This window comes from Bacillus rossius (genome assembly GCF_032445375.1).
Source record: "Bacillus rossius redtenbacheri isolate Brsri chromosome 4 unlocalized genomic scaffold, Brsri_v3 Brsri_v3_scf4_2, whole genome shotgun sequence".
NCBI lineage: Eukaryota > Metazoa > Arthropoda > Insecta > Phasmatodea > Bacillidae > Bacillus > Bacillus rossius.
Genome location: NW_026962011.1, coordinates 43,167,833 through 43,195,298, shown reverse-complemented (window position 1 = coordinate 43,195,298; position 27,466 = coordinate 43,167,833). Strand labels below are relative to the sequence as shown.

Genomic DNA, 27,466 nt, shown 5'->3' with positions numbered 1-27,466 from the left:
GAGGAAAAAAAAGTTCCTCGAAGCGGATTACTCAGCACGACGCCAGCGCGCCGCTGTTGGTACAGACAAATCTCTCCGCATGGTTCACCTGACAGCCTCCTACACAGGATTATCACCCGCGTAAGGTATGACCACGGACATACCTCGTCAGCACTGGGCAGAAGACATGTTCACAACATGAAATTTATTTTAGTCCATAAAAATGGGAGGAAACTAGGAATTAGTATTTATTTTAAATACTCTTTCGAAATCAACATTTTTGAATTATTTTAAAAAAAAACAATACATGGCAAAAATAAGGAAAAATTTCCTTCGTATGAATTTGTATATTTACCGTAACCACTTTAATAACTCATCAGTATTGATTTTAAAGTTTAGCGTATAAACTTGATCGACAACGAACTATTCAAGATACCACTTCACCACACATTAGTCCCAAAAATATGGAGGAATGTTGTTTTTAAAGTCTGATAAGAATAAGCAATGACAAAATTTTTTTTACTAAAATTTGTTATTAATAATGAGGATATTCAATTTCAATGTTTTTGTTAGTAAAATAGTTGATTCATTGACATTGGTTCAGTGTGGCATTGGCTTCTATATCTACGTTGTCTACTACGGGGTCTGTCTACCCGGGAACACACACGGTGTGTATAGCTTCAGAAGAAGCCACAACATATGAAAACTGCTCATGATATCAGAGTGGTGTTTGTTTATGAAAACCATTTAAGAATCATCTGAGGTCGGATGTTTCCTTATTTCGTTTTTAAACTGTATTTTTTGAAGAATGAGAATGAGTAAAACGGTTCTTTTTGTTGTTAGACGTGTAACACCTGGTAAAGATTCGTGAAATTCCCCAAGAACGTTGTGTCACCATTTAAATTTTATAGTTTACGATGAGTAGACTTACCGCTAGTTCAAAGCCTTGCGCTTAGAGTCGATGCCGCGCTGGAAGCACCAACGAGCGTCACCCTTGTCATCCCGCCTCACTGACACAGATACACCTTTGGCTAGGCGAGCCCCTTAAGGGCTACTGACAAAATGTACTTAGAATGCTTTCATGATTGTGTATGCATAATAATAGAATAAAATAAAACCTAGCTTGGTGGAAGGAACACACACTATATTAAGTTAATCGTGTCATATATATGAAATTCCATACACCAGTCATACAAACTCATATCATCAGTATTAACTGAGCTTCTTCTGATAATGTACTGTTAAATTTTACCTAGAGAGTTAAACTGAGGGTTGCTTCCTATAAGTGAAATCTACCGAGTGTTTATATATAAAACATAAAAATAAATGGTCACAAATATTTACAAAACGATAATTCGGTTTTGTGTGTATATATACAAACAACATATCTACTTATCTATTACTAGAGATCGGAAAAATTCGCGGGTTCATTTCGTGATATGCTAAAATTCAAATTATTATACCGTTGTGCTGCTTCTGCTATTGGTTCACTGTTATATGTAGGACTTTTGGCCAACTAGAGACAATCAATCAAAGAGGTATACAACCACAAGTTACCCACTTGAGACGCCTCATAATTCAGTACCCAATGAACGGGCACCGTTTGCCCAAGTAGGAAGAGGATCGTGGAATCTATCCTGGAGGTCATTGAACTCGCAAATTTTTCCAGTCTCTATCTATTACTAGAGACCTGAAAAATACGCAGGTTCATTTCGTGTTATGCTAAAATTCAAATAATTATACCTTATTGCTGCTTCTGCCATTGGTCCACTGTTAATCCGGAGGACTGAGGGCCAATTAGAGACCCTCACTCATAGAAGTGTCGAATCACAGGCCACCCAGTCGAGACGACTCACAAGTCAGCAGCCAATGAACAGTTGGCATTTGCCCGAGTGTGCAGAGGATATTGGAGTCGATCCTGGAGGTCATTGGACCCGCGAATTTTTCCGGTCTCTATCTATTACGCAAAGCTTATTTTTGAAGCTTATGATCTGACTAAGAAACTGGCATATATCGTTACGAACGCGAAAGACCAGACCAGGGGCGTAGCCAGGGCGGGGGGGGGGGGGGGTATGTTTAGGGGTTAACCCCCCCCCCCCCCCTTTAGCACCAAATCTTTAATTAATGTCTTATTCATCAGTCAAACAAATTTCATATTAAAATTAATAAAATTTTTACCATTACAATATTTAAATTTAAGTACCGAAAACTGCTAAAATAGCACTATTTTACACTTAAAATCCTAATTTTCCCGGGGTATGACACCCGGACCCCCCGCTTTAATACGGTGGAGGGGGAGGCATGCTTCTTAACACCCCCCATACACAAATCCTGGCTACGCCACTGGACCAGACCGCGATGCCACAGGTTCGGAGCTGGCTGGCGGCCCTGCACGGTCACGCTTGCTCGGCGCCCGGCGTCCACGAGGGACTGCAACAGAGCCCCCGGGTCCGAAGGGTCTCTCGTCGACCCCTGAGGTCCTCCACCCCGGACTCCAGGGGCTCCGCCCCCCTCCCGGCTCTGCGCGGGACGCACCGCACCCAGATTCAATTATAGATCAAGCCGGCGGCGCGCGCCCGGGGCGATATGTCTGTCGGCGGGTCGGTGGTGGAACAACTCGGGCAGACAAATCCCTCCCCCCCCCCTTCCCTTCCATCCTCGATCTCTCCACGTTCCCCTCCCTTTCCCCCACCCTCACATCACCCCGATACCAGCGACAAGCCAATGGGTCATCGCAGCCTGAACGAGCTCCCATTGGGGTGAGACGCGAGGAGGGTATGGTCGGGTTTCCTCGCGACCCGAATGCGACCAGACCGATAACCAGAGACCGGGAAAAATTCGCGGATTCATTCGGCGATAAGCCAGAATTTAAATACATATACCTCTTAGATGATTTTTTTGCTGTTGGCTTACTGTTCATCTGGACGAATCTCAACCAGTTATAAACCCTCAAACGAAGAAGGATCGAATCACAGAAAAACCAGACGAGACGAATTAACAAGTCAGCAGCCAATGAACTTGCGTTTTTTGCCCGAGTGTACAGGGGAATGTGCAGTCTATCCTGAAGGCCATCGAAACCGCGAATTTTTCCGGTCCCTACCGATAACCCGGCAAGATCCGCGTGGATCCGCTGTGACGCCAAGATCGAGTCCGAAATCTCCCGAAGTACGAACTTGTCCCCCCGAAGTGACACCGGCCGAAGTACGCGATTACGCGATCGAACGAATATGTATAAACTTCTCGCGTACTTCGAGTTAAAGAAACGTTGCCATCATTAAAAAAAAAAAATTATCTGTTTTTAGGTTTGCATTATATGTATTAATGAGTTGAATAAAAAAAAACAATATTAATAACAAGTTTATAAGGAAGTTTCAAAAAATACGTACACAAACGTGCCGATCGTAACTAAGAAACGACGGTAAAATAAAAATAAAAAACTGCCGTAAATTATTCGCGTGGGGTCGTTACCGCAACGCCGAACGTACAATGACGCCGAATACCATAACGGCGAATGCCAAATTGACCGCAACGCCGATAGCTAGAAAACTGCTGTGTACGACAACGCCGAAATACAGTAACGCCGAAAAATGTTGCTGCGGGGAGGGGGGGGGGGGGGCACATGAGCAAAATGAAAAAAAAATAAACTGAATGAATTTGTGTGCTTACCTTAACTAACCTAACCTAACATTTATGGCAGTCCTGCAATGACATTTTTCGGGGTTAATGTATTTCGGCGTTGTGGTAATTCGGCGTTGTGGTACACATAGTTTTCTAGCTGTCGGCGTTGTGGTCAATTTGGCATTTCGGCGTTATGGTTTTCGGCGTTGTGGTATTTTGGCTTTGTGGTGCGTTCCCATTCGCGTGACACTAACGAAATGGTAAAAAATTAATTTTCAGCTAAACAGTTATCATTCCGATACATCAACACATTTTAGCTGTCTAAAAAAAAAAATGTAAACTGATTCGGCTGGCTAGTGCCGTCCGAAGAGGCCAAACACTGATCATTTCCGGGCTTCGTCAAGTACGATAAGTGAAGTACGCAAGGTCGTAAGTACACAAGTGCGTAACTTTAATTCAGACACGGCCAAAGTTTGGACGCATAAGCTACGCAGTAAGGCTATTTTTTTTTAGGGGGCCAACGTTTGAAGGCCATATTTGCCAATGTGACAGTCGAAGACGCGTGCCTTGGCGGACATAGCTGACACATTTCCGGGGTTGGCAAAATGTCTCCGCACTTCGTATGGATCCGTCTTTCAATGCTGTGTGATATATATATTTTTTGTTTGCTATCAGTACATTAAAATGCGCACTGCATCCCCATTTACAATTCCAGTTTTAACAAAAGCGCGTGTTTATTGTAAGAACCATTTGTAAACAAAAATACGCATTAAGGTCGTTGAATGAATCATGCAACGAGAAAGATTGATTAAGCACATTTTTTTTATGACCACGTGCCATTGCTGTTTCTGTCTTGTCTGTGCCTGATGACTGGATCAGATCTCAGCTCCCGAAACGTCGCAATTTTTTTTTGTCTTAGAAGGCGTACTGTGTTCGTTTGTGTTATCGTCGTTGTGGTGTCTTAAATATCGACTTAGCCACTTCACTGGGTTCATCTGTGCGTCTCTCTGTTGTCGCTGTTTTGTCCAGATTATCTGTTAAGTATCATTATTGGGTATTATCTTTGAAAGATTTGTGCAATGGGAGTGCATGACTTGATGTTAGCTTTTGGACATACGCCATTGCTAAAGCACACGTATGTCTGTAGAAGAAAACTACAAAAAAACACAAAAGACAAAAACACAAATCAAGCAAAACAACAATTGTTGACCATATTCCTGTTATGGAATATTATGTGGTGTTTATATCCTATTGACAATAGCAATTTTTTGCTTAATTTGTGTTTTTGCCTTTCGTGTTTTTTTGTAGTTTTCTTCTACAGACATACGTGTGCTTTAGCAATGGCGTATGTCCAAAAGCTTACATCAAGTCAGCATTATTGGGTGTTATCCAGTCCCGGTTTGGTCTTTAATTACTGTTCATGTTGTCCGCTCACTGTGTTCATCTTTGCTGTAACCTTATTCCTGACTAATAAATTTAACATAATTTTCTGTGCTTTCTATACATTTAACTTTTACATCGGATGATTTTGGCTTGTTTCCTGTGTGTTGGGGAATTCATATTTTTGACGTGACAACGTCTAATAAATCGATGAACGACGGCCACACGCATGAAAAAGGATGACTCATTGTCCCGTTACGCACATTGTCTCGTTACGCTTCGTCCCGTTACGCTCATTGTACTCTTGCGCCGCATCTATCTCTCTTCCACTCGATTGGAACAACCATCGATTTGACTTTTTCGAGGCACATTAAACTTGAAACACTCCCATTCGTTTCCTTTTTTTCCTATCATCGTCCTATCCTTAACAGAATAACACAGATTGGAAGAAGTTAAATAGAAAACATGTATAAAAGTTATAGTTAAAATAATCTGTTTGTTAAAGTAATAAACATATTTGAATTAATGAGTGCAAATAAAAGTAAATTCATCAATTAAATTGTAGATTTCATTTCACTCCTTCTTTGTATCCATACAAAATAGTGATAATTCAATGAAAATGATTCAATTTTATTCATAAAACTATGCAATCATTTCATCAATGTTTTGTTATGACGTTGTCACGTTAAACTATTGTCCGTAGACCGACTTTACAGACAACCAATTTTTTTTGTCCATATTGAGGATTATGAAGGGACAGAGGAAGATGGAGCATTTTACTTTGCTGAATTTTAAATTTAAAGTATAAAATTATCTCTGGAGAAAGAGGGAGATTAGTGAATAATATAAACTTAATCTAAATGCATTTTACTGTAAAATAAATTTCAATGGAGTACACCAAAAAGTATTTGTGTAACATAACTACTAGGAAAAAAAACATATGCTGCAAAGATTATTCTGAGAATCCATATAGTTTCATTTAAATTTGTTAGATAGAGATTTAAAAATAATAGTCCACAATGTAAGCGAAGCTCATGACTCTGATAGTGTTATTGTTTTATATATTAAGTTGACAAATATTTTAAACTAAAATTATGATTTTAAACCAAGATTAATAATTAAATTAAAATTTTATAATTTACGAATTGTCATTATAATTATCATTATTAATAGGTACTTTATGTAGGGAAAATTTCGTTCGTCGATAATTTAATTTTTAATACAGTATGCCATATTGATATTTATGGTTTATGTACGTAATTTTTGAAAACTGAAATATGTTACTTTATTAGCTTTAAAAATTCAATAGTAAACGCAAGAATAATTAAATTGTCGTCCATGCAGTGAAGACAAAATATAATTAATTTTGACTACGGAAGACAAATAAAATCAATTAATAACTGCAAATTCAATTTGATTAATAGTTATCTACTTCCATTAAATGGAATTTTTTTAACTCAAAGCGCTTATTCCATTTATTTTTTTGCATATCATATATTATTCTCTGGTAATTTGTATATATTTGGAAGAAAGTAAGCCATAAATGCTTCTTACCAACAATACCTCAGTTTTCCTCAATATAGCCTACAGAAAACTATTTTTTGATAACCCTCAGATTAAGTATAAGGTGAACATTTTTAACTTTTAACAAACTGTAGGATAGATTTGGATTTTATTTTTTTAGAATCACTAGAAAATATTAGAATGTATATTCCTCATCACCTAGTTTTCCAGACCAGGTCAAACTACATTATTTAATAATTTATTACGTGTGCAAGATTAGAAACCCAACAAATAAAAAAAACATGGTGTTAAGATAAAAAGGTAATTCAGAGTAAAAATTTTGTAAACAAAAAATACACGGGCTATTCGGTTGGTTTCAAATAATGTAAACCCTACCACATAAGGTGAAAGAACGTAAACTATACATAAGTGTAATTTTTTTATTTTATTGATTTTATTTTTTATTAAAAACCTAATTTTAGTTTTTAAAATATATCTAGATTTTATGGCCGGTTCCTCACATCAAATCCCTCCGTAATTCTTTAATTGCAGTGTACGTATGAGGTGGAATGTCTTACCTTTCAATCTTGGGTAACCTCTGAGTACGTGTAAGAAATTAAACTGATGAATATCCACGAGTTAAATTTTAACGTATTTACCTTATGGCAATAATTATTAAATAAAAATTTGTGCTGCACAAAAATTGCACCAGTTATTCTTCTACGTGTCGTCTTTAACGCAAAATTGTTTAGTGACTAACGACGCATTTAAAATCCAGTCTAAAATCTAAACTTTTTTCTTTGTATTAGTTATTTCAATTTTCATGCAAACAATCTAATAAACTTATCTTACTAATATACTTAGATTCAATGACAATCCAAATATTTATTTAAAAACATTTTTTACATTAGAATATTGATCAACTAACAGATTTTGCTGGATAAATTATGTTATTAATAATGTCTATAGCACCAATAGGGTTAGTATTTTTAATATTTACACGTTGCATACCTATATTTACAATTTTTTTAATATAAAGAAAAATCTATTCTATATGAACAAACGATGAAATGGATCGTCTACGCTTTTCATTTCGAACATTTTGAACGTGTTTTTAACCTCTTGCTTCATTCTATCTTGCAGTGTACACATCTTTTGCGCGTTCATCAAATTGTAACCTTTCCTTGGGTACTGAAACCCAATGTTGAATGTCAATGCTGTTATCTCTTCACACCAATGGCCATACATCCAGAAAATGGGCTAGTCACGAGTATCACTTGCGATAGTGAGCATAAAAATGACATGGCTCGCTGACACTAAAGAATGCTATATACCATCCCCCCATTTCAATATTTATACAACTTCTCGTAACCCTGAGTTTATTGGTCACAATACATTTTCAGTACTTCGTAAAATGTTTTGTCTATGTAATTTAAATGCTAAAATTTTAAAAAAAAATTTCAGCCTTGTGAAGATACTATATTGGGATATTGAGCTGTGACTATATGGTCGATTGCGCCACATAAATTTACAATTTAGATTGAGAAATTAAATACTGTATGTACTTAGCAAACATTTTTACTCCTAGAAAGTGACTAGCAATGACATTATTGATATAAATATTAAGGGCAAAGAGTTACATTGATAATAAGAACCTCTCTATAGTTGACTATGTTTGCACTCCACCAACTTTATATCATCATGAAAGTGATTAGCAGGCCATCTTTCAAAAACGAGAAATATGATTTAAATGTAAAATAATACCATCATTATTTTCTTTAACTTGACTTTAAGTAATTTTTTTTCATTAATGAACACTGCAGCACTAAACATACTAAGTACCTATGCGTTAGCGTGAGCATAATAGTAATACAAAACAATAAACATTCGGAACTGAAGTTGGCTGAAATCAAGCACTGTGAAATAAATATTTTCTTTTAAATCAGTGGATTATCCAAGGGTTTAGAAACATCATAAACTATAAAAAAAAACGATTTGGACATTATATTTTATTTTTACAATAATTTATTACAACAATATATAAATAATTTTTATATAGTCCTTAACAAATATCATACCTGAATATTACTTCAACATGCAAAATAAAAACAATAATAGTACAAACACTTTACAAAGCACTTTCCGCGATATATTGTCACAGGTAACTCAACAATAACTGTGTTTCCAATAGCTCGGCTATAATGAAAAGCTTTTTACTGCAATCTATACTAGATAGAAGTATGTTTGTAGCCTCGCGCTATTTACACTAAGTAACTCAAATAGGACGGCTTGACATGTTACAAAATTCGTATTACAAAACTGTCGATTCTCTGTGGCCACACTTTGACGAACATTCAAAAACACGTGGCAATCAACTCACTTTCACTACACTTCTAATTTGTGTTTAATACCCAACATTAAAACCATTAATGAAACTGAAATAATGCCGTTTAAAAGTGTACATTTGGTTTCACAAAAAATACTCCAAATTCAAGAAAATTTAAATTAACAATGAAGAATATTCCTACAACGGACAACACACAAATACTTAAACCTCAAAATGTGAATCCTGGAATATATCCTTGAAAAAATAGTGTATGGTTACAACAATTACGTATTTTTTTATCAATTCAACTTTTTTTGTGTTACTACCAGCGATCAACTGCCAGTTTATTTTATGTTTTTAAGTTCATACGAAATTACCGCAGAAGGAAAATAGTTGTTAAAAGAACAATACGTAGTCCGAATATGTCACGTTAATACGTAAAATATGTTCATTAGTATAAAATAAATATTACCGGGCAGGTTTTGCAAGCTTAGATTAGTGTTGTACATCAATTGGTTGCCTCGTGTTCCACTTAACACTTATCGTGCTAAAACATTCGTCGCTCAAAAATTACGTATTAGGCTCCATGCGTGCAAGAGATTTTGTGACATCGTATCAGGGTAGTGACAGTTTTATCCGTTCTGGACGGTGAATTAGTTTGTGCATTAGTTTTGTGGCTGCCGTTACAAGAAATCATGGAAAAAATACCAAACGATATGCCACGATAATTGTGTGTAAATAAATGTTACTGCATACAACTTATAGATTGTTCACGCAATTATTACGGTTTCTTAGAAAGCTGTGGGATTGGTCAACACTCTTTTTTCAGAAGAAAACTTCGTAAGACTGTTAATTTGTGAAATAAAACGTATTTATCTTACCGTGAACCCGGATTATGCGTATTTTGTGCTGAAACATTACCAAGCGGTAAGATAACAGGGCATAGCAAATAAAAATTCAAAATTTCTAAAAGTTTAAGTAAAGCACACACATAATTTTAACGTATTTTCAGCCTAGTTCCTTATAATTTTTAAACGACTTGCATAGAATAAATTAAAATATTATTAATAAAATAGGAATTTAAAAAAAAATACTGTTTATATAACTTGCAGTCCTTCTTTGATTGCCTGCATGACAAGAACGTTGCTAGGCAAAGAGAAATGTCATAAAGTCAATAATAGTCTATTTTAGATAAATTTACTAAAATAAGTATACATTTTAGTTAATACTATAAATCAGTTAGTTGCAAATTGTTCGGAGCTTCTGGTGAGTGTGCCAAGAGTGCCGGGTTCTTCTCCCAGCGGGGTCGAATGTTGTCCCTTCACGACCGAGCGGCGGAAGGCAACGCGGAACCGCTGCGGTGTCGTCTCGCCCGGCGCGGCCTGCGCTTGCAGACATCGCTGGGGTCCCAGGGCCTGGCCGGCTGCTGCATGAAGAGGAGCGACGAGGAAGAAAGGAGAGGGAGAGAGAGAGAGAGACGGTGCTCACTTGAGCGCCTGCAGCGTCTTGGCGATGTTGCGCATGAGCGGCGGAGGGACCACCTCCGTCATGACGAAGACCAGGTTGTGCTGCGCCGCCAGCACGCGGAACATCTGCTTGGCGTGGCACCTGCCCGACACACCACACAGTCGTCTGGACCGCTGCTCACACTCACATCAAGCACGACATGCAAATCCGTAAACCAATACTCTATCTACCTCGGTTTAGTTTCTACAAGATGTCCTACGTGTGTTCCATGCGTGCTTTTGGGGTTGGGAGCTGCCGAGGAGGCAAAGACAGGGCCGGATTTTGGGGAGGGCAATCGGGACGAAAGCCCCGGGGCCTCCACAAACGGAGGGGCCCACACAAATCCTTTCATATTCTTTTTTCGCTGCTTTACCTTTACCTACAAGTACTTTTTACATACATGATTATATTACTGTTAAATATTAACAGAAAATATTCATAAACACTAAAATTTAATTTCATTTAATTCTTGTCTCCGATTATATTTATGTATGTTTTTTAAATACTAAGAGAATCTACTTGATTTCACAATAAATTATTTATTGGAAAACTTGACTGAAAAAAAATTGTTCCTTTTATTTGGAAAATAATTTGGGGCCAGGGGGCCTCCGCTCCTCTGTTGCCCCGAGGCCTCCAGACCTCTACATCCGGCCCTGGGCAATGATCGGGGGAGGGGTGGAGGTTGACGCAAGCTTTAAGCCCGTTCTGCAGTGACACGGATGCGAAAACGGAACAAGTAAACGGAGACGGATTTCACTGAACTGAGTGTCTACAATGGCACGTTTGCGTACACGGACCCGCACGGATTAGCTCGGCATTTTCCAGCTCTCCGTTTACGTTACTTCGTGCGACCAATAGAAGCAGAGTTTTTTTTTTTTGGCCGCGGTGGTAATACAGCATTGAGATCGATGCTGTATGTTGGTCTGGAACAGTTATAAAGAGCTTGGGTTCAGAAACTAATGTCGCAGGTGGGAGGGGTTATAGGGCGGACATATACCTCCTCCTCCCCCCACGAAGTTATGAAAAATAGGAAAAATATTTGCTAAATATCAGTGAAGACCAATACATTACTGGGTCAGAAGCCTCGTCACCTAATTTTGTAGGCCCAAATGTCAGTCGGTTAGGGTCGATAGTAGTAGTGTACGTTGTTTTCAGTACACGTGTTCAAATTTTATTTGTTTTCTATTTTTTTTCGAAAGAAATCCCTTATCCGCCTCTGAATTTGTAAGCTGACCACTAATAAATGCAATGTGTGTTTAGATGAATTAACTTAAATAAATTCTCTTAACAAATAAATTACAAAGACTAAAAAGAAAATCTTAATCCGATAAAATTTACAATGAAGAAATAAATAGATGATAAAATTATAAATAATTTTGTTCAATATTTTATGTGAGAATATCGTGGCTTCACAACAGTGTCTAATGATAACTTATTCCGTGCGTGTGTGCAAACGAAGACTGTTAAAACACCGCACTTTATTACATGATATTTCTTTGTCGCACGTTTCTACGGGCGGGTCGTCTCTGGTCGGACATCACTGATCTAGACCATGGGCGCGAATCCCAGGGGATTTGGTGGGAGAGGGGGGTTCGCTTGCGCTTACAAAGTCTTAACGGGAATAATAGGTGTAAGGTCGCGAGAGTTGCCTCTCACGTTCAGAAGGAAGTTGGGGGGTTCCTTCAGACCACGGAGCTGGGGCGTAGAACCCACCCGCCTGCCTCACGGCGCGACCCTGGTAGGGCCTTCCTGCTGGTCCGAGAACCTCCAGTGTCTCGACCACCTTCTCCCTCGAGGACACTATCCCTTGGCCCGTCACCAGAAGGTCCTTGCGGCCATGCAACGTGCGCGATGTTCTGCGCTGCTCTAGCGGACTCCGTCTCGGAGGTAGGTACTGCCCAGCAGGTATCTGACCACCAGAGTCTGCCCGATAAGAGCTACGGGCTTCGCAAGCACTCCTCGGCGAGACAGGAAAAATTCACGGATTCATTTCACGATATGCTAGAATCCAAACAATTGTACATTTATACTGCTTCTGTGATTGGCTTACAGTTCATCCGAAGGACTTTCAGCCAATGGGAAACCTTCAACCAAGAAAAAAGTATCGAATAGCAAGCGTCCCAGTTTACAAGTGTCACGCGTCAATAGCCAATGAGCAAGTGGCATTTGCCTGAGTATGTAGAGGGTTGTGGAGTCTATCCTAGAGGTCATCGAGAGCGCGAATTTTTCCGGTCTCTAGTTACCGCTGGAACCACTCGGAGAAACCCTAGCACACTCGCACGCCTTCTTTCAAGAAGTGTCACCTCGCTCTTACGCTCCGCTTCGCCTGCCATTTATCGGTCGTGAAATTTTTCGGGCAGTTATTTTATTAGTCTCACAGTTCGTACGGGTTTTCACTAGAAATTAATTTCTACCAGATATAAGAATGTCCACATGTTATCTGCTGTTTGTATAAAATTACAAGCAAAATATTCATGGTTAATGTTTTGTCTGGCTAATTGCTTTTGGCTGTCGATTTTTTTTTGACACCATCTCCATAGCTTCCCGGGACCGACGGCTAAATGGTTGCCATTGGTTCGAGTGTTCTACCACGTGCGGCATTAACGTTGTTCCAATCGTACAAGACGTGTAAACGCAGAGATATTTGAAGGGTAGCCTGGTGATGAAATACATCGCGAAATGTTTGGTTTTTTAGAGATTATTCCCAAAAATTCTGTGACTTTTAGATATGGTGTACGCCCACTTGCGCATTTTACTTATATCTCTGGAGCTGTGCCTGCTTAAGAGAAGAATTAATGTCTGGTACCAGACGCCTTAAAATCCTGCTTCGCTACTTTAAAGCCAGTATTTAGGTCGATTTGTTTTTCACTGCATAGCGATTTACTCAGATTTAAATATGCATGGCACTGAACAGTATGGTGAAATAACAGCACATGATCCCAGACCAAAAATGGCTAGTACTTGCTTCATTGTAAATATGCTAGTTAAGGGATAAATTTCCCCATATATGTATGCCACAGAAGTTTAGGCAACACTCTAATTTCGGTACCTTGGCAAGACTCAATTTTAAGAATACTGAGACGGTACCCAATTGATAGAGACACGAAAAATTCGCGTTTTCAGTTACCTATATGATAGACTCCATGATCCTCTATGAACTCGGGCAAATCACAATCTGCTCAATGACTACTGACTCATGACACCTTTTAACTGGAATGCTTGTGATTCGCTACTTATTTTGTTGAGGGTTTTCAATTGGCCCAGAGCCCTTCAGATAAACTGTAGCCCAATCACAGCAGCAGCAAATGGCAAACGTATTTAGACATCCAGCCAATCACGAAATGAATCCGCGAATATTTCAGCTCCCTACCAATTAATTCGGAGAACACTATTATTAGAGACCGGAAATATTCGCGGATTCATTCGGCGGAAAGATATAATTCAAACACATATACCTCTAAGATGATTTTGCTATTAGCTTACTGTTCATCTCGACGAATCTCAACCAGCTATAAACCCTCAACCAAAGAATGATTGAATCACAGACAAACCAGACGAGACGACTTAACAAGTCGGCAGCCGATGAACTCGCGTTGTTTGCCCGAGTGTACAGGAGGAATGTGCAGTCTATCCTGAAGGCCATCGAAACTGCGAATTTTTCCGGTCCCTAACTATTATCTTCAAGCCTTTGTGTGTTGATGCCTAAATTAAAATCCTAACAAAATGAGGGATATAATTTCGGGTTGTTTTTTTGATGCAGTGAGCCAGGATGACTGAATGTCCGTGGAGGATGCAGGTAGGTGTCGAGGGTGCAAGCAGCAGCGCACCTGGTGTCGAGGCTGCCCTCGGTGAGCAGGTTGGCCCCGGTGAGCAGCACCTTGTCTCGTGTGTCCCTGGGCAGCGACATGGTCCGCTCCGCTCCCAGCCTGGTCACCACGCCCGCCAGCAGGCGCGCTGCCGTCGTCCTCACCAGCGCGTGCTGGTGCCTGCGACACAGCCGGCCCTGAGCTTCGCAGCCTGCCCCCAGTCCAGCTCCCAGCCTTCCCCGCACGCGATCAGTCTCCCAGGTCGGACTGCTCAGCCCGCAATGACAGTCTGGACTGAACTGAGGCCTTCCCCGCACGCGATCAGTCTCCCAGGTTGGACTGCTCAGCCCGCAATGACAGTCTGGACTGAACTGAGGCCTTCCCAAACATGTGATCAGTCTCCCAGGTCGGAATGCTCGGCCCGCAATGACAGTCTGGACTGAACTGAGGCCTTCCCAAACATGTGATCAGTCTCCCAGGTCGGAATGCTCGGCCCGCAATGACAGTCTGGACTGAACTGAGGCCTTCCCAAACATGTGATCAGTCTCCCAGGTCGGAATGCTCGGCCCGCAATGACAGTCTGGACTGAACTGAGGCCTTCCCAAACATGTGATCAGTCTCCCAGGTCGGACTGCTTGGCCCGCAATGACAGTCTGAACTGAACTGAGGCCTTCCTAAACATGTGATCAGTCTCCCAGGTCGGAATGCTCGGCCCGCAATGACAGTCTGGACTGAACTGAGGCTTTCCCAAACATGTGATCAGTCTCCCAGGTCGGACTGCTTGGCCCGCAATGACAGTCTGAACTGAACTGAGGCCTTCCTAAACATGTGATCAGTCTCCCAGGTCGGAATGCTCGGCCCGCAATGACAGTCTGGACTGAACTGAGGCCTTCCCAAACATGTGATCAGTCTCCCAGGTCGGACTGCTTGGCCCGCAATGACAGTCTGAACTGAACTGAGGCCTTCCCAAACATGTGATCAGTCTCCCAGGTCGGACTGCTCGGCCCGCAATGACAGTCTGAACTGAACTGAGGCCTTCCTAAACATGTGATCAGTCTCCCAGGTCGGACTGCTCGGCCCGCAATGGCAGTTTGGACTGAACTGAGGCCTTCCCAAACATGTGATCAGTCTCCCAGGTCGGACTGCTCGGCCCGCAATGACAGTCTGGACTGAACTGAGGCTTTCCCAAACATGTGATCAGTCTCCCAGGTCGGACTGCTCGGCCCGCAATGACAGTCTGGACTGAACTGAGGCCTTCCCAAACATGTGATCAGTCTCCCAGGTCGGACTGCTCGGCCCGCAATGACAGTCTGGACTGAACTGAGGCCTTCCCAAACATGTGATCAGTCTCCCAGGTCGGACTGCTCGGCCCGCAATGACAGTCTGGACTGAACTGAGGCCTTCCCAAACATGTGATCAGTCTCCCAGGTCGGACTGCTCGGCCCGCAATGACAGTCTGGACTGAACAGAGGCCTTCCCAAACATGTGATCAGTCTCCCAGGTTGGACTGCTCGGCCCGCAATGGCAGTTTGGACTGAACTGAGGCCTTCCCAAACATGTGATCAGTCTCCCAGGTCGGACTGCTCGGCCCGCAATGACAGTCTGAACTGAACTGAGGCCTTCCCAAACATGTGATCAGTCTCCCAGGTCGGACTGCTCGGCCCGCAATGGCAGTTTGGACTGAACTGAGGCCTTCCCAAACATGTGATCAGTCTCCCAGGTCGGACTGCTCGGCCCGCAATGACAGTCTGAACTGAACTGAGGCCTTCCCAAACATGTGATCAGTCTCCCAGGTCGGACTGCTCGGCCCGCAATGACAGTCTGGACTGAACTGAGGCCTTCCCAAACATGTGATCAGTCTCCCAGGTCGGACTGCTCGGCCCGCAATGACAGTCTGAACTGAACTGAGGCCTTCCTAAACATGTAATCAGTCTCCCAGGTCGGACTGCTCGGCCCGCAATGGCAGTTTGGACTGAACTGAGGCCTTCCCAAACATGTGATCAGTCTCCCAGGTCGGACTGCTCGGCCCGCAATGACAGTCTGAACTGAACTGAGGCCTTCCCAAACATGTGATCAGTCTCCCAGGTCGGACTGCTCGGCCCGCAATGACAGTCTGAACTGAACTGAGGCCTTCCCAAACATGTGATCAGTCTCCCAGGTCGGACTGCTCGGCCCGCAATGACAGTATGAACTGAACTGAGGCCTTCCCAAACATGTGATCAGTCTCCCAGGTCGGACTGCTCGGCCCGCAATGACAGTATGAACTGAACTGAGGCCTTCCTAAACATGTAATCAGTCTCCCAGGTCGGACTGCTCGGCCCGCAATGACAGTCTGGACTGAACTGAGGCCTTCCCCAAACACTACCAGTCCTTGTGGTTGCTACTGCTGTCGGACGTATTTCGAGGAAACTTTGGAAGTTGAAATTGCAGTTGCACCTTCAGCTAGGTGGACTGATTATTTGGACTGACGAGACGCTACTCACTCACACACACACACGACCGTTCCAACACATCAGTCCGAACTGTCAGTTTGGACTGATCGTGTGTGGTGGCTTTTAGATTGCAGTGGGCATTTTAATGGTTATTTACTCTCTCTCCCTTTCCAGTGCACGGTATATTGTATTAGCGCTGTCCTTGTTTCTTTGTGCGCTTTTGCCAGTCATACACAAAGAGTACAAAAGCTATTAACACGCTTTATATTTTAAATATATTTTTTAAGGTATTAAAGAAAATTAATTAATTTTTAAGAGTTAAATTCACAGTTTCTTGTTGTATTTCATTAAGAGCATCATCGGACTACATTCCCTTTTCTCTTCTAGAGAAAATTTATCTGAAAATCAGCGTATTGTTTACAACCTTTCTTGTCATAGCCTTTTTTAATATATTTCAATATTTAAATTTTTATCTCTAACGATCATAGAAATCAATTAATGGAATGCCTTGTTATTGATAATGACCGACTGCTACGAAAAGTTTCTCTTGTAAAACAATAATTAGGGTTTAGAACTGATAAAATTTTCTTTCAAAATGTACATATACAAACATGATAATTTTTAGTAGACACTACTTTAAGGTTTAAAAAATTTAATTACTGGTAAAAAAATTAAAAAATACTAACATTTATCATAATTATCGATAGTATATGAAATAATGATGTCAATATTAACAAGCTGGGTTGTATCAATCAGGCCACAGTGGGGCAGACTAAAGAGACCAACACCAGATAGATGTCTCACTCTATCCAAGAACTATTGACTGCACGCCAGTTTACAATCCATTAAGGGACCAGCATGTAGTCCTCTTCCGGGGCAGGACTAAGGCATAGGGAAATGGATACGCCATTTCGTCGTAACTTGGAGGTGTAGGGGCGGGGCTACAACGACAGTCTGATGTAACCCATCCCAGCATCGTTGCCACACAACACTCTTTAAAACTGCTAAATTCATAAACGCGACTTTCTATCGTCTTGAAAAATAAATTGTTTCTGGAGTGAAGTCTGACTGGAGTAAACATAAAAATAATTTGAAGTGAAAGAGAGTACGCGTTCCTATAGCAAATTAAAAGTGGCCACGGCCTACTGCGTTTATATATGCCAGAACAACCTTGAATGAGCTCGATAGCGCATAGCCACAATTGGGTTTGTGAGCAGGCGGTGGCTATGCAAGCATTACCACGTTTTAGAATTGACTTTTTTTTGTGGCAGTGACTGTGTAATAAGCACCGCTATTACCTGGGAACACATTTGGTGTGCAAGACTTGAAAATGAAGCAGTATGATTTGAAAACTGCTCAAGATAGCTCAAGTGTGTCTGTTTACGAAACGAATTTGCTGAGGGCGAAAGGTTTTAAAAAATTTATTTTTAGTAGCGTGGAAATAACTCAAACACGTATTTTCTGGTGAAGTTGCTTCTTGCGCTAGAAGCACCAGTTAGTGTCACACTTAACACAGACATGCCTCTCACCAGGCGGGAGGGCCACTTCGTTGTTAAGAACCATCGCCAGACGTGGTCGAACGTCATTACAGAGATGTTCTTCGTGTGTTGAGATACGTTGGCGAGACTTGGTGTAAGCTTTTGGACATACGCCATTGCTAAGCACATGTATGTCTGTAGAAGAAAACTACTACTGTGGTTTTTTTTGTTCTCTTCTGTTTTGGAAAACTATTGTGTTCGTTTCGTCTTTTCGTGTTGTCTTTTTGTCTCGTTTCAACTGTTGTGCTGAATTTTTTTGGGTTCAATATTTTTGTGCTGTCATCATTTATGGTTTTTTTTTCGTTCTGTTAGTCCATTTTCCTTTGTTTTTCTTTGTTTGTTGATTATATTCCTCTTATGGAATATTATGTGGTGTTTGTATCCTGTTGACAACAGCAGTTTTTGTCTTTTGGGTTTTTTGTAGTTTTCTTCTACAGACATACATGTGCTTAGCAATGGCGTATGTCCAAAAGCTTACACCAAGTCATGCACTCCCATTGCACAAATCTTTCAAAGATAACACGTCGGCGAGGTGCAGAGCGGCCTGAACCACTTGCGTCACAGCACGGCGTCTCCCGAGGACTTCCAGGCGCTGGTACTCACGTGGCGCCCTTGCAGCAGATGGCGGCTATGGCGCGGCCCGTGCTGATGGTCTCCACCATGCGGTCCAGGGCGGCGTTGCTGTCGGCCCTCAGGAACTTGTTGGTGTCGGCGGCGCGGTGGAACAGCGGCACCACCAGCTCGTCCAGGTCCTGGGGGGGTTGGGAAATCCATCGATCAAGGACATGTAGCTTTCCAGAAAATGTTGGGGTGTCATTTTTGCAATCTTGTCTCGTGTTCTTTAACCCTGTATCAGTTTTAAAACATTTATTGCAAAAAATATATGTATATAGGACCGTGTCTATGGGAAGTAGCGCTCTGTGCCGGGACTCTGTTTCTGGTAACTGCCGCGGCGTGATAGGTGTGATAGAAGAAAAGTGTGTTGCCGAGTCCAGGAAGGACTTGCAGGAGCAGTGTTGGTATGTAGGCGTGGTGGAGGAGAGAAGTGTGTTTCCGTGTCCAGGAAGGACTTGCAGGAGCAGTGTTGGTATGTAGGCGTGGTGGAGGAGAGAAGTGTGTTGCCGAGTTTAGGAAGGACTTGCAGGAGCAGTGTTGGTATGTAGGCGTGGTGGAGGAGGGATGTGTGTTGCCGAGTCCAGGAAGGACTTGCAGGAGCAGTGTTGGTATGTAGGCGTGGTGGAGGAGAGAAGTGTGTTGCCGTGTCAAGGAAGGACTTGCAGGAGCAGTGTTGGTATGTAGGCGTGGTGGAGGAGAGAAGTGTGTTGCCGAGTTCAGGAAGGACTTGCAGGAGCAGTGTTGGTATGTAGGCGTGGTGGAGGAGAGAAGTGTGTTGCCGTGTCCAGGAAGGACTTGCAGGAGCAGTGTTGGTATGAAGGCTTGGTGGAGGAGAGAAGTGTGTTGCCGAGTTCAAGAAGGACTTGCAGGAGCAGTGTTGGTATGTAGGCGTGGTGAAGGAGAGAAGTGTGTTGCCGTGTCCAGGAAGGACTTGCAGGAGCAGTGTTGGTATGTAGGCGTGGTGGAGGAGAGAAGTGTGTTGCCGTGTCCAGGAAGGACTTGCAGGCGCAGTGTTGGTATGTAGGCGTGGTGGAGGAGAGAAGTGTGTTACCGTGCCCAGGAAGGACTTGCAGGAGCAGTGTTGGTATGTAGGCGTGGTGGAGGAGAGAAGTGTGTTGCCGAGTCCAGGAAGGACTTGCAGGAGCAGTGTTGGTATGTAGGCGTGGTGGAGGAGAGAAGTGTGGTACCATGCCCAGGAAGGACTTGCAGGAGCAGTGTTGGTATGTAGGCGTGGTGAAGGAGGGATGTGTGTTGCCGATTCCAGGACCCAGGAAGGGCCTAAGCGGAGAGTAATAGGGGTCTCTCACCGTCTCCAGGGCTCGCTTGAGCGCGAGGAAGAGCTCGCCGGCCGCCTGGCAGGCGGCGCGCGACACCTGCGACCGCAGGTTGCGCACCTGGCGCCCCAGCGCCACCAGCACGGCGTGCAGGTTCGCCTGGACGGTGTCCGGGTGGTGCCTGCAGAGCCGCACCAGCGTCTGCAGGCCCTGCATCGCCACCTCCCTGCCGACAACAACCACAGGCCGGCACGTGACTTACCGACCTCAGTCTCTGTTCCACCACATCCCTGCCGACAACCACCACAAGCCGGCGCGTGACTTACCAACCTCAGACTCTGTACCACCACCTCCCTGCCGACAACCACCACAGGCCGGCACGTGACTTACCAACCTCAGTCTCTGTTCCCTATCGCCTTCCTGAAAGCTTTTAATATATATACTGTATAGAAGTCGCCAGCCCAGGTTAAAATTTCTAATATGGTTTGAGGTAGTTGGTTAATTCACCGCCGCAATCGCAATCATCTCTAGGGCATCGACTGGTGGTGGTCCCTAACGGACAAGTGTTAACTTTTCAAACACCCCTTACCCACCCTCCCTCAAACACGCGTTATCCTCCACCCACCCTCTACCCCACCTCTCATCCCTACAGTTTTGTGACGCACAAACTCCCGTTGAATGACCTTGAGATGCAATGAATGTTTGGTGGGGGGTGCGGGGGAATGACAGCGGGCGACAGTGCTGCGCTCTAACGTGTAAATAACAACCTAAGACGATACAGGGCGTTACGGCAGCGCCCTGCAGCGGTGAAGTTCCCAAGCTGCTCATCATACGCTCCTGAAAAACGTAGAGTAAATCCTATCCACTCGCGACTTCTATACAGTATATATATATATATATATATATTTATTTATTTATTTATATATATATATATTCAAAGCTGAAAGCAGCGATGACACAAAGGTCGTGTTACACCAGACATAGAATGGAGAGGGTTTGCTTTCAAACCCTTCGTAGCTCGTCTATATAAACAACATTAATCAGATTACGTAGAGTCATAGGTACCTATAGACTAGTATGTATACCTAAGCCTTTACAGGTATCGAGGGACTGCAAGCCTAAAAAAAAAATTTTCAAGGAAAAAAACTAGACAATTTATTTTAAAAGGCGCGTTCATTGGCAGTCATCGGATTACAACATTCGTATGACCAAAAACCATGTTTTGGTCAGTAATTTATGAATGCTCATCTGTAAATTAACCGCGATAACCGAAAAAAAATATTTGGCACAATTTCAGTATTTGTTAACGCCACTATCTTATTACCGTTAACAAACTTACATGATGAAGATTAGATTCACGTTGAGGAAATTACTTTGATGATTTATTAAATTTTCAAGATAAAACAATTTCTTACGAAAATTGGGGCGTAATTTATTATTTTAATTGATGCTTCATTCAACGTTTATTATTTTTAAACCATAAAAAAGATAATCAAATATTTAATAATTTGATTATTATTTGGTTGAATAGTGTTTATTGTGTCCGCATTTAATACTAAAAAGCTATTCAAGGAATAGTTAACTAATAACTTGAACTTTTGGAGGTATTCGGAAATCACAAAGCATAAATGCCTGGGTAAGAATCCGACATAATTTTTTTAGTGGTATATTTGTTCAATCTAAATGTAGAAATTTACAAATCGTCTGTAATTTTACATGGCTATTCCTGTTACATTTAGAAATAAAAAAGGGGGAGAAGGGGGGAAGAGTGCGGTGGTGTGTAGGAAGGGGGAAGAGTGTGCGTTGGCGAGTAAGAGAAGGGTAAGAGAGTGCGTTGGTGAGTAGAAGGGGGGAAGAGTGTGCGGTGTTGAGTAGGAGGGGGAAGAGTGTGCGGTGGTGTGTAGGAGGGGGGACAGTGTGTGTTGGTGAGTAGGAGGAGGGAAGAGAGTGCGTTGGTGAGTAAAAGGGGGAAGAGTGTGCGGTGTTGAGTAGGAGGGGGAAGAGTGTGCGGTGGTGTGTAGGAGGGGGGACAGTGTGTGTTGGTGAGTAGGAGGAGGGAAGAGAGTGCGTTGGTGAGTAAAAGGGGGAAGAGTGTGCGGTGTTGAGTAGGAGGGGGAAGAGTGTGCGGTGGTGTGTAGGAGGGGGGACAGTGTGTGTTGGTGAGTAGGAGGAGGGAAGAGAGTGCGTTGGTGAGTAAAAGGGGGAAGAGTGTGCGGTGTTGAGTAGGAGGGGGAAGAGTGTGCGGTGTTGTGTAGGAGGGGGATGAATGTGCGTTGGTGAGTAGAAGGGGGGAAGAGAGTGCATTGGTGAGTATGAGGGGGAAGAGTGTGCGGTGTTGAGTAGGAGGGGGAAGAGTGTGCGGTGGTGTGTAGGAGGGGGATGAATGTGCGTTGGTGAGTAGGAGGGGGGAAGAGAGTGCATTGGTGAGTATGAGGGGGAAGAGAGTGCGTTGGTGAGTAGGAGGAGGGGAAGAGTGTGCGGTGGTGAGTAGGAAGGGGGAGAGATTGTGCGGTGGTGAGTAGGAGGGGGGAAGTGTGCGGTGGTGAGTAGGAGGCTCGGGCGAGAGCGGGTCGGGAGGTGCTGGCGTACCGGCTGTGGGACGGACGGACGGACGGACTCACCACTCCGGGCTGTCGAGCTGGTGGAAGTAGGTCTGCAGGGCGTCGCGCGGCTTGTCCGCGGGCCTCAGGGTGTCGGGGAACAGGCAGCCGCCGCTACTCTGCTTGGCTGCCTGCCGGGTCCTCAGGGGCTCCCGCGGCGCGCTGGCAACACGGCGACCACACCCGGCTCGCACGGCGCAGAGTGACTCACTCTGGCCGCGCAATTTACAAAACACAGCACACACGAGCTAGTCCCAAGCACACGCATGTGCACGCGAACCTGTCGCGAAATCGTCCCCCCAGTCGAAATCTCAACCGTTTTTTTTTCAGCCAATGAAATTTCGCGATGCATCCTACATCTGCTGGTGGTGTTTGTAAACAACTAAGTACATTAACTATACGGAATGATTATCTCAACAACATCCGCTAAGCGATTTCTGTAAATAAATTTCAGTTATGTAAAATTTATAGTTTACCCATCCCACCCACGAAACCTTTTTCATTTTTTTTGCATTAATTACCAGTTACGTTTTTATAAGTAATAAAATTATTTAATTTGTAAAGTATTCTAATATCTAGACGATCCATTGTCCCAATATGTTTGATAAAATGTAAACAGTTCTCTCTAATCCCGAAAAATGTCATCATACACCACTCTCATTGGCTGTCGCTCCATTCGTTCGTGTCAGGAATAAAATATATTCGTTTCCCTCCTGTGTTCACGACCTCTCTCCGATGGCCACATCCTTACAGGGCCCTGTTGTGAATCAGTAGGTTCGAAAACATGGCGGTCATATCTTGTGCGCACGGCCTACTGTTACTGTCACTGTATTTTTCTCAGTTGTGCACCCAGCTTAACTAACTGTCTTATTTTCTTTGGAAATCACCGAGCGCTGTGAGGGATTTAGAGGCATCCTAATAAACCTGAAAGTCGTTACCTTTTCGAAAGTAAAGTTGGCACCCTGGATTTTTTTTTTTTTTTTTTGTGTTTCATTCGTTGATGAGATTTTTGATGATATTAAGTTTAAGATTATTTATTTTGCAACTTGGAACACCAGAATCACCATGTAAAAATTATTTTTCTTATCCTTTCCAAAAGTAAAAAAAAAAAAAAACTGCAATACTGCAAAGATTTACTGCTGAATATCATACCCTTAGTTTTATTTGTAAAAAAAACACTAGCACAAGCAAAGCATACATATTATTTTGTTTTGCAGCCATTCATATTTCATTGCTAACAAAATAATTTAACCTTGGCAAAATTATTTGCCATTATAATCAGTACACCACTCCGTTAATATATATTTTCGTTCATTCTGAACTAATAATGTTAAAAATTATTTGTATTTATGCTATTATTTTTAAGAACTGTCTGTTTTTCCTCATATTTAAAACTTAATTTTTTGATGTTGACATTTCTCAACTGCAAAGGTTTTTTTTTTTAGTGGCCATGTTCCGCCTGTACAGTTGCGCCCCTCTGACCAAGCTCCAAGAACCTCTACTCGCGAGACATGCTTTGAGGCAGTAAATACGGTATGCCCTCACTATTGCTTGTCTCGTTCTTAAATTGCAGTGTACATTTCAATGGGCATTTACTCTTTCTTTCGCGTTGAACCTCCAACAGAAGTTTGTCGGCCTAATTCAAACTTGCAATGTATATCCCTGTATAATAAGTCCCATGTATAATATTATAAATACGAAAGTGTGTTTGTCTATTTGTCCTTTCACGCTGCAACGGAGCAACGGATCTACATGATTTTTGCATATAGATAATTTATCGGACTGTAATAGACTAAATGTAATTTTGATATTCCCTTCCTAAGGGAATGAGAAAGCGGTGAATTCATGTTTTATAATAAAAAGTCGTAGGAGGTAGGTCATAACACACACAAAAACAGTGGGTTTGTGTCATTTCTCTATGTCCGCCACACGGTCGTATAGTGAGGTCCTTCTCCTTGGAGAAACCCAATTGTTTAGTGGAGTTCGCGGCGGCTAGCGAACCAAGGGCACTAATGGCGGTTTAGTTTATAACTTGGTCAATAGATGGCGTTGCCTTGACGCGCTATAATTTTGGTGCGTCCGTCACGTCTTGCCTGGGTGTTGCCTGCCTCCCCACAAATTGAAGCTGAAGATTGGCGTGGCCTTGATGCGTCGCGATTATGCAATAAACGGGACTTTAAAATCAACGCAGGGTGTTTCAGCTAGTATAATACATGTAGGTATGGAGAGAGACGGGGAGAGAAGTTTCCCAGGCAAGTGCAATGCAAGAAGCAGTGTTGTGCCTACGGCGCCACGCTGTTCCTCTTCAGCTGCCGCGGGATGACGGAGCGGCGAGGCCTTGCGGCGGCGGCGGCGGCGGCGCCCGGAGGCGGAGGAGGCGGCGCCGCCTGTTCGGCGCCCGCCCCCGGCAGCTCCAGCTGCAGCTCGACGACGGGCGGCGAGCCGGACGCCAGCGCCGGGGGCGGCGGGGGAGTGCAGGGCGACAGGTCGACCAGCTCTGTGGCGTCGGGGGCGGCGTCGGAGGCGGCGCCGGGGGCGGACGAGATGGCCGGCGGAGCGGAGGCGGGGCTGCAGGGCGTCGCCGAGACGCGCTCCTCCTGCTGCAACCAAAAAAAATTATTGTTTCCTTCTAGCTGCCTTCTGATGAAGAGAAGAACAAAACATCGTCCAATAATGTTCGCAGGCTTTCACGGCCATTGTCTGAAGTAGCTCAGCTTCTGGGTTGTAGCCGCGTCCTTGGCAGATAATTGACCAACGTTTTCGGTCGACATCGCAGTCGCAATCATCGGGGGAGCAGTTTACCTTACTGCTCCCTGCTGATGGCGACTGCGATGTCGACTGAAAAGGTTCGTGAATTAATTGCCAAGGACGCGGCTACAACTCAGAAGCCAAGCTACTTCAAAACATCATCGTTATTATTAAAACAACTCAGTGTACGGTATGTCCATGAAAGAACGTCCTAGTTATAAATTTTTTTATAGTTTCGACTGTAAGCATTTTAGAGTGTTAGATCAAGGTCACAATTAAAGAGAAACTCGAACAGTTTTAGATATGTGCATGCGCAAATACTGATTTGTTGCTTTCTCGATTGCAACGCCACCTACGCGAAATGCTGACTCCCGAGCGTAAAGAGTTTTGTGCTCTGCAATTTGCCGAGAGTGAATCTGCAATTCCAGTTAAACTTGCGTTTCCTTTGTGGAATAGTGGTTGAACGTCGAAGTTCCTGACCGTTGGATCGGTTGTAATGGTCGAGTCGACAAAGCTCTTTTTTCCGCTGGCCTCCACGTTCACCTGACATTAGATATATTTTTTTCCTTTGGGGCTTTATAAAAGATTGTCTTTACGTTCCGACGCTACCTAATGATTTGACAGAGCTGAGATACAGAATCGAAGAGGAAGCTGCTTGCATTAATCAGAACTTGTTAACCAAAGTGCATTGGACTTTAGGTTGGATGTGTGCCGTATAACGAAAGGTGCACGTATTGAACATTTTTAATAAAAACTAGGTTAGTTTACCTTCAATTTTATGTCTGTTTTTTGTAAATAGTGTAAATTAAACTGCTATAATATACCAATGAATCTAGACATTATTTTATGGATACTCTTTATTTAGGGGCTGGGAAATTTCGATGTTTCAATTTCTTTTAGGATATACTCCACAGTCCTGTGCACATTGTTTGCTTACTTGAGAGGTTTTCTTTTTGTGTTTCCAGTGGTTATAAACTTGTTTTGATGACCGTTTCTCATTGGTTCAGAGTCCTTCACATAAACTGTGGGCCAATCACAGAAGCAATTAAAAAAGTAAACTTTTTGAATTCAAGCTTACCGCGAAATGAATCCGCGTATATTGCTATATTCGACTCCCGATTGATTAATTCCGAAGGTAAACTTTTTTACTTATTGCCTGAGAGGTTATACAATTAATCGGGTACGTATTTTTCTTAAAAAAAATCGAAAAGCTCAATAAACTGCAATAAGGTACGCTCTTGCCAATATTTTCTTCATTTCAATTGACGGCCCTCGGCAAGAGAGGCCATTGCCTTTTCTGGCCTACCCAATAAGGGCTTGTTTGCTTCCGCACAGATTGCTGTGTGATTTCTGTGCCAGCAGTAGGCACGTACCAGAAAGAAACTCAACCAATCACGAAAGCACGATTGATGCTACAATGTTTCCAACTTACCTCGAAAAATACCTGCCCCTAACAATGAATACTTTCCTTTAACGCCGTAATAAAAAAATGTAGGCAAGAATCTTAACTGAGCATTTTAAGTTAATAAATATTTCAGAGGGATGGTTGAGGCAATAGTGCGAAAGGGGTGGGAAATACGTAAGTGGAATCTTACAACTAGGGTGCAGTTGATTAACTCTATTATCTACTGCAAAAATCAACGTGGTTGCGATTTAGACCGTTCAAATACCTACCTTTAACTGCTGATACTTCATGTTGCGCTCCTTTTCTTCTTCCAAGGCACCAGAACTTCTATGCTGTGGCATAGACTTGGTGAAGATTTGCTGCAAAAATTAAACGTAGCCTAAATATTTAATTCATGGTCTAAAAGGTACAAGAAAACTTGGATGACAAAAGACTTGTGCTCTTTTCGGCCATGCACTACGGAAAACCTTAGTAGAATCTCTAGCTCTATTGATCATAAGAAAAACTAAAGCCGTATCTCTATGTTTCCATGAAAACGTTTCATTTATTTATTATTATTTGTCACATGGTCATTATTTGTCAATCGCTTTCTCCAAAAGAGAAGCGTGTTCGAAACCCAGATGGGGGTCTAGTCGTTTTTCTTTTTTGCAAGCGGGGAAACGTGGCTGACGTTGCGGTGGGTGGGTAGATTTTCTCGGAGCACTACCGTTTATCCAACTCATTCATTCCGTTAAAT

The 27,466-nt window shown here is 42.7% G+C and overlaps 1 protein-coding gene across 1 annotated transcript; it reads right to left on the bottom strand.

The window, feature by feature from the left end:
- Positions 1-8,547: 8,547 nt before the first annotated feature.
- LOC134541841 (TOG array regulator of axonemal microtubules protein 2) lies at positions 8,548-25,348 on the bottom strand. Its single transcript, XM_063385538.1, has 7 exons — positions 25,334-25,348; positions 24,864-25,177; positions 22,599-22,739; positions 20,011-20,203; positions 18,692-18,840; positions 14,140-14,298; positions 8,548-10,414 (listed from the first exon to the last, which is right to left on the bottom strand). Exons 1-7 carry the CDS (start codon positions 25,346-25,348, stop codon positions 10,291-10,293), a joined length of 1,095 nt encoding a protein of 364 aa, XP_063241608.1. The 3' UTR covers positions 8,548-10,290.
- Between the last annotated feature and the right edge of the window lie 2,118 nt (positions 25,349-27,466).